Source organism: Boleophthalmus pectinirostris, unplaced genomic scaffold (assembly GCF_026225935.1).
Source record: "Boleophthalmus pectinirostris isolate CB_2022bp ecotype Guang Dong unplaced genomic scaffold, ASM2622593v1 HiC_scaffold_4, whole genome shotgun sequence".
NCBI classification, from domain to species: Eukaryota; Metazoa; Chordata; class Actinopteri; order Gobiiformes; family Gobiidae; genus Boleophthalmus; species Boleophthalmus pectinirostris.
The window spans coordinates 41,601,681-41,609,770 of NW_026571353.1; the positions used below are offsets into that span (position 1 = coordinate 41,601,681).

General features: G+C 40.7%; 1 protein-coding gene across 1 annotated transcript; it reads left to right on the forward strand.

Annotated features, from left to right (window-relative positions):
• Nucleotides 1-488: 488 nt before the first annotated feature.
• LOC129411340 (GTPase IMAP family member 4-like) lies at nucleotides 489-1,457 on the forward strand. The gene is given in 4 exon segments (XM_055161985.1): nucleotides 489-591; nucleotides 706-1,094; nucleotides 1,096-1,236; nucleotides 1,238-1,457. Coding segments are annotated over 4 exon segments (786 nt in total). The 3' UTR covers nucleotides 1,391-1,457.
• Nucleotides 1,458-8,090: the final 6,633 nt, after the last annotated feature.

Sequence of the window (8,090 nt, forward strand, 5' to 3'; positions counted from 1 at the left end):
TAATCAATTCACTGTGAGGGTCTGAGCTGAGGCTGGTTCTTCTGGGGAACAACTGGTGTCTGAAGGACTCAGTTGGAAAACGCCTTTTGGGAAACACAATGTTCAATCTGTTCACTCAACATGATAAATGTATAAAAGTCAGTGGAACATTTCAGGACAAACCAGTGACTGTGATCTACACTCCAGACCTGCTGTTCTCCAACATCTCACAACAAAAACTCCAACAGTTTATACAAGACATTAAAGATCTGAGTGCTCCTGGTCCTCATGTGTTCCTGCTGCTTCTACAGCCTGAAAACTTCACTGAGGAACACAAAAACAGACTACAGTCAGTCCTGGAGAGACTCAGTGATCAGACCTTCAACCATTCACTGGTGCTGACGATGGACAACTGGTTATAAACTTAGACATGAGAAGAGCCACATATAAGAGACATGATCAGCAGATGTAGAGGACAGACACCTGCACATAAAGTACTAGTGATATATATGGAATTTAAACGTAAAGAGCTGTTCTCAAAAATCTGTGACATTTTGAAAAATAACAAAGGAGATCATTTGACCTTTGACCCCTCTGAGGAGGAAGACACAGGTCTGACTTTGATTAAGTTTATCATCATTAAACAAACAGTTTCCCATATTACATTTCTACTTCAGAACAGGTGTGTGATGTGCAGAAGTCTGTAAAATGTGTCGTGTTTTGCAGGTTTGAGGATCACTTTGATCGGTAAAACTGGCAGTGGAAAGAGCTCCTCAGGAAACACCATTTTAGGAATAACGGCGTTTACAGCAAATGAAAGTCAACTCCCAGTCACCAAAGTTTGTCAGAAAGAAGAAACTACATTTGATGGACGTCGTGTTGCTGTGGTGGACACTCCTGGACTGTTCGATACAAACATGACACATGATGAAGTTGATGTGGAAAGGTTCAAATGCATCAGTTTGCTGGATCCAGGGCCACACGTCTTTCTGTTGGTGCTTCAGTTTGGAAGATTCACACAAGAAGAAAGAAATGCTGTAGAACTGATCAAAAAAGCATTTGGTGAAGGAGTAGTAAAGTTTATGATCATTCTGTTCACACACGGAGATCAGCTGGAAGGAATCTAAGACGTCTATAGAGGAATTTACTAAAGAATGTGACGATACCTTTAAGCAGCTGCTCAAAGAATGTGAAAACAGGTTTCATGTGTTTAACAACTGTGACATGGAAAACCGCACTCAGGTCAAAGAGCTGCTGCAAGAAGATCGATGAGATGGTGAAGAAGAACGGAGGAGAAGACTGTTACACCAACGACATGTTACTAAAGGCCGAAGCGGCCACTAAGAGAGAGATGGAGAGAAAAATAAAAGAGATGGAGAGAAAAATGGAGAAAATGGAGAGGAAAAATTGAGGAAATAGTAAAAAAAGTGGAGAAAATTAAGGGTAAAGAGTGAGAGAGAAAAGGAGGAGAGGAGAGAAAGCCAGAAGATGTAGAAAGGAAGGGAGGAGAGAACAGAGGGAGATGAGGAGAGAAAAGGAGGAGAGAGAAAAGAGATAGAGGGAGAGAGAAAGGGAGGAGATGAAGAGAGAAAATGATTAGATGGAGAGAAAAGGGAGATGTGTTATGGAGAATGGATTTTTATTTGGTTTTATTGTGTTTTATTGATCTCTGTTCTATCCTTCCATCCATCCATTTTCGTCCGCTTATCCGGGGTCGGGTCGCGGGGGCAGCAGCCTAAACAGGGACTCCCAGACTTCCTTCACCCCAGACACGTCCTCCAGCTCCTCCGGGGGAACCCCGAGGTGTTCCCCAGTCCAGTGCAGAGACATAGTCCCTCCAGCGTGTCCTGGGTCTTCCCTGGGGCCTCCTCCCGGTGGGACATGCCCAGAACACCTCCTGAGGGAGACGTCCAGGAGGCATCCGGAACAGATGCCCGAGCCTCAACTGGCTCCTCTCGACGTGGAGGAGCAGCGGCTCTACTCCGAGCTCCTCCCGTGTGACTGAGCTCCTCACCCTATCTCTAAGGGAGACGCCCAGACACCCTGCGGAGGAAACTCATTTCGAGCACTTGTATCCGCGATCTCGTCCCATCTCGGTCACTACCCAGAGCTCATGACCATGTTCTATCCTTGCCTGTTTTTTATTTTCCTGAGCAGCCAGACCTTTTTACATTCTCTTCAAGTCCAGGAGGGTTTGGAATTGGATCACAGAGTATGAAAAACCTCTGTCCAAAGACAGAGGTTTGAGACAATTCAACTGAAAATTGAACTGAACATTCAGAATAAAATATATAACTTGTTTCACGTGAAAGAATATATATAATGAATATGTGAAAGAATTTCTGTGTTATTTTAAATATTATGAATCATTTAAAATCATAATCATTTGTGTGTGTGATTAAAGTTATCAACAATTGTGTTTTAGGGTTTTTCCATATGTTTATCATATGTCCTAGTACAAGAACTGCTGACTCATTAAACTCATCTACTGAGTCGCCCATGAGAAGACAACTAAGGGTTTTTCCCTCATGTGGTTTGCATAAGTTTTTGGGAGAAAACTGACCTGAATTGTTTATCACCTGGAGCCTGTGATCAAGTGTGAAATGGGAGGTGGTTTAGCCTAAAGATTGTTAGTATGTGATCACTGTAACCATCGTGTGATATAACATAATGTACTGTACTGTATCTGTGAAATGACTGTAATAAAACCTGCTGCTTGGGAGGAGAGCTGGTCGAGGAGGGTCAGCCAGTGTTATGGACAGCTCTCCTTGCGCAAGTATTAATTTTAACCTTCTCGTTTTGGTGTGTCTTTATTTAATGTATTTTGATGTCTTTTGGGTAAAATTCCCTGACACTCTCCTTTCACGGTGGTTGGTCTCTCACCCTCATTCAGCTCGGTTCCTCTACCAGAGTCTGGGAGCCTGAGAGTATCTTCAGTATCTTTGCTGTTCCAGTACTGCACTTTTCTAGACTGAGATGTCTGTTGTTTTTCCAGTTTGGGGGTTACAGCCCCGAGTGTCCGATCACCACAGGCTCCACTGACGTCTTCACCTTCCAGAGCTTCTCCAGCTCCTCCTTGAGCCCCTGGTATTTCTCTAGTTTCTCATGTTCCTTTTCCTGATATTTCCATCTCTTGGTCAGTCTTACGGGTTCTGCAGTCGCGGGCGACTGTTTCGGTCAACCAGGAGTTGGTGTTTGGCTCCTCTGGTGTTTTTGCCGATGCCCTTCTGTGCTGCACTGCACTCATGTATTGATCCATGTGCCACTTATCTTAGCCACGATGATGCCTGACATGAGCTTCCCTATGTTGTGGAGAGACAGGTTATTGGCCGATTTGGATGGGACTGTGCCCTATATATTGTGCCCATATATATATATGAACAGCAGGCTGGACTGGAAGGACAACAGTAACACTGTGTACAAGAAGAACATGAGGAGACTCTACTTCCTGAGAAAGCTCAGGTCTTTTAGTGTGTGCAGAAGGTTACTGGAGATCTTCTCCCAGTCTGTGGAGGCCAGTGTCTGTACTTTGCTGGTGGTCGCCTGGGGGAGCGGCACCAGGAAAAGGGACATTGGGCGGATTGAACAAACTGATCTGTAAAGCTGGTCACGTAGTCAACTGTGAGCTGGAGAGCATTTGTCAAAGACGTGGTGGCTGTTTATATCTATGCACAGTAACAAGCTGCACTGAGCCAAGACGTGTCAGTGTTTCTCATTAACACCGGAGACTGTGGTGTCCCCCATAGTCTAAAATTCTCCATCATAATCTAAAAACAACCTGAACTACACTGACATAATAAAATTAGATCTGTTGCTCATTGTATTATCATAAAAGAGACACTGGTAAAAAACAACTGCTTAAAGATTAAAAATTGTCAATAAGTGATATTTCTACTCTACAAATTGAATAAGATTAAATTATTTAAATTGAAATTATTTGCATCCATAATCTTCACCAAATCTATGGGAAACACTGGTATCTAAACTGAGACCAATCAGAAAAACATGATTGGAGAGGACCTGATCTGCTGTTGGTGATGCAACCGAATCTGAACGACTATATTTTAACCCCTTGTTACTGTGCATATTTGTTGTTGTTTTTTTTTTAAACAAAATAAAATACATTGTTAATTTTAAAACAGTTTTTATCGACCTTTCTCACTCAATTTAGTTTGTTCCACTAATGTTCCTCCCTACAATAACTCACCTTTTAATAGATGAAACGGGAAAAGGAGGAAGTTAAGAGTAAATATAAACAGGAAATAGAAATCTCAGCACAAAACATGTTTTTAACTTGAACAGAACAAGAAAAAAGACTTAATACTGATGGACAAAAGGAAACAATGGGTAAAAGAGACATTTGAGAAAATAAAAAACGACAGAAACAGAAATCTAGAAAATCTATAAGCAGTTAAATTGTTGATGGAGACAGATATGGATCATTTTATAAATCTTCAACAGAAAGCATCCAGAAGAGAAGATCACACAGTAAAACAACAGTGCAGCACAAGCCTCATCAGGGGAAGGAACAGAACCATAAAACAAACAATATCCAGAAACTGATATAAAGCCAGTATCAAGTATTAGTTTTTATTTTACACAACTGACGTTTCTGATTAGTGTCATAACAACAACCTTAATTATTTTGTGTTGAAAATTACAATTTTATTATATATTATATTAAAATCTAGTTTGGTTTAATAACAAAATGGAGACTGACAAAAATGTGTCTTACCTTGTGAATTAAAACATGATTAAAACATGTAAGAATGTGCGCACCTTTTTGCCTTTTATTATCGTGTTCTCACTCCTCCCTGCATACAGCACACACAGGCTTCCTCCTCAAAGTGCTGATAAGAAGAGCAAGATGAAATGCAAGCAAACACTAATCTAAATTTATGTTACAGTGTTGGCACAAAGCAGGACAACAGCACAGAGCAGATCTACGGCCACATGTGGCTGTAGTTTGCCTTGGTTTTTTGGTCTTGTCTCAGTCTCGACTTTTAAAAGTCTTGGTCTTATCTCGGTCTTGGTCTCAATTAGTGCGGTCTTGACTACAACACTAGTTTCCCCTTAAGCGTGAGCTGTATTTGTTTGTCTCTGTTGTGAAGTTGCCTGTCTCAAACAGCACCAAACAGCTGAGCATAAATCATCCACTGTAGCAACTTTCCCCCAGATCAATAACAGACGTGAGGACACAACACGACTAATGTCAGTAAAGTTTGTGAATCTATCAGTAAACTGAAGTTGAATATTTACTATTGTGTAGGTTTACATGAGCCTACATAATTAACACATTTACTTCCTCAATAACAAACAGACAGTTCCCATTTACCAGCAGAGAAATCCCCTTCTGCCTCGTTGTGATGTCACCAGCAGACTTCAGTCTGATTCAGACTTTTGGTCTGTTGTTAATTGCAGCATAAAGTCTGGAAAGGAAAGACTAAAAAAGGAAAGAGAAAAGGAGCTGCAGCAGCAGCCCATCTCCTGGATGAAAACAAAGCCAAATGAAAATGAAACGTCAGAGTCAAGACCAGAGTCATGTTCAGTGTTTAGGGCCTTTTAAAGATCTGGTTGAACTGTTCCTCAAATTTTATTGAAATATCTTAAAAGCTGTCCACATTTTTATTTTTAAGTACACAAAGTGTTTTGGTGGTACTAAATCAGGCATTAAGCTATAAGAGCTCTTATTTTAGAGACCAATCATAAGTTATTTCTATATTAAAGACTTGCAGTGATCCTGTTTTTCCTTAATCTATAATAAGGCAGCTGCAGTTCCACCTGCCCCCAAAATGCCTGTGCACAACACTGCATGTGAGAATGTGGTCAGTTAACAACTTGAACTTGAAATGTCAACTTGACTTGACATTTCAAAGTGGTTACGATCTGACACTGACAAAACTCATGAGGAGCGCAGCGGGTTCAAAATTGCACACAAAAACACAAAGTCGGGTTCTGTCTCCAAAAGTGTCTTATTACAATATGAAGAGTGAAAGAGCTGGTCGTAAAACTAGTCTTAATCCCACTTCCCACTTAAATCTGAAAGTTATGACCAGTCCATGCTATGACTAGCAGCGAGCGAGTGGCCCAGGTCCCAGCGGCAGGTCTGTATCTGTGTGTCCACTGCTCTGGTCTGATGAGCAGTGTCTCTCCTGTGTGGAGGTTTAGGCTAAAGTAGCTGCTATTAGCCGGTGTGTGAATCAAAATAAGAGCCGTAGGATTTCACCGCAGCCAGATGCACTCATTCCAGCTTAATGCGTCTTTTCTTGCTTGGCACAAGGGTCTCGCTGAAGAGAAGATATTTTACTCCCTAAAACTGTTCCTCGGATGCACTTTGACTTGAAGTTGAACTGTCCATACGTGTTCAGCACACAGCTCTGTTGTTCTCCATTCATGAGCCTACAGCAGTAAGATGGCGCCAGTGCAGAGTTGGGGGTGTGTGGGACTGAGTGAGCAGCTGAATCTCAATAGGTTTGAAGTGTGTGTGTTAATGTTTATACAGACCAATCACTTGATTTAAGGTCGCCCCACCCTGCACCCCCAAGATGTACTTCAGGGCTGTAAAGTCATGGCCAGAAGTTTGAAGTCCAAACTTCAGGCATCAAAGTAAATAAAGTGATATGAGCACATTTAACATGATAAAAATATGCAGATACATGTTAAATTTTAAACAATATATTAATATTAGCCTAATACAAAATAACAACTTTTATAAATTTGAATAGCTGGCTCCAGTGTCCATACATGCTGCTTTGCTTCAATACTGTTGTGTCTTGTTTCTTTTCATAGATTCTCCATATTGTCTCTCTATGGAAGCTGCAATACAATTGTGTATTATAATATTAAAAAAAAAAAAATAATAAATCATTAAAGTATAAATGAGATTTAGTAAGGAAAGAGAAAGAAAAACGACAGAGTCTGCTTGTAAAGGAAAAGGCCTCACTATTATAATGACAAACAAAATGGCGGCATAATTGTAGTCATAAATATTTCCTGTTTTGAGGTTCGTTGGCATCACAAAAAACCTGATGAACTGGTGCAGCATTTGGAACGGAATTAAATTGCACTGTCTCACTTATGTTATGAATCTGATGAGACTTTGTTGAATTCCACTGAAAGCCACTGTACTGTATATTAAGTTTGACTGTGTGCTCATTTTATTTACAGTAATCAATATTCTAGGTTTGCTGTAATACTGTAAGATAATATTGCCATTTTGCGTGTGGCCTGTGCTCATTGGCGCATGGGCCAAAAATAATTTTCTAGCACCTCCCACTGGGCCTCTGGCTGATGACAGTGTTCATGTTTTTTTAAGAGCAGGCTCCAGTCCCACCTTTTCCTCTTCTCTTTGATATTGATATAATATTGATTGTTGTATTTGTTTATTATCAAATGTATTTAGTTTATACATTTTTTTATTATCATGTTCTTGATGCTATTTTATAATATAGTTATTAGCTTTTAACTCCTATTGTTTTATCACTTTTAGGATCTCCAGTGTTTCCTCTGTAGGAGCCCTCTGTGCTGGGAGCAGTGATTGGCTGCAGCCGCTGGGGCCTGTCCTGTGGACTCTTAGTCGGGGGCTGGTGTCTCATCTCTCCTTGGGCCTGCATTGTTTGCTGGTGGCGGCAGGCAGCTCTCTGCTCCTGGCACAGATGGCTCCTCTGATGATTCTCCTCAATTAGTTTGTCTGTACTCAGCCTCATTTATCTACCTAGTCATACGTATCATCGTATGTGTGTGTGTGTGTGTGTGTGTGTGTGTGTGTGTGTGTGTGTGTGTGTGTGTGTGTGTGTGTGTGTGTGTGTGTGTGTGTGTGTGTGTGTGTGTGTGTGTGTGTGTGTGTGTGTGTGTGTGTGTGTGTGTATGTGTGTGTATCTGTGTGTGTCTGTCTGTGTGTCCTCCAGACTTTAACAGTTGGACAATTTGATGAAAATTTTCTAGTTTGAAAAATTATTGGCTCAGTTGAATAAAAACACAAACATTTTTGTAAAATCTTGGACATTTTGTTTTTGACTGAAACAGTTTTGTTTGATTTGACACATTTGACACTTTGGGAAAACAAGTCTTTGTTTTTCCGTTGTACTGATGTGACCTTTTTATTTAGACTT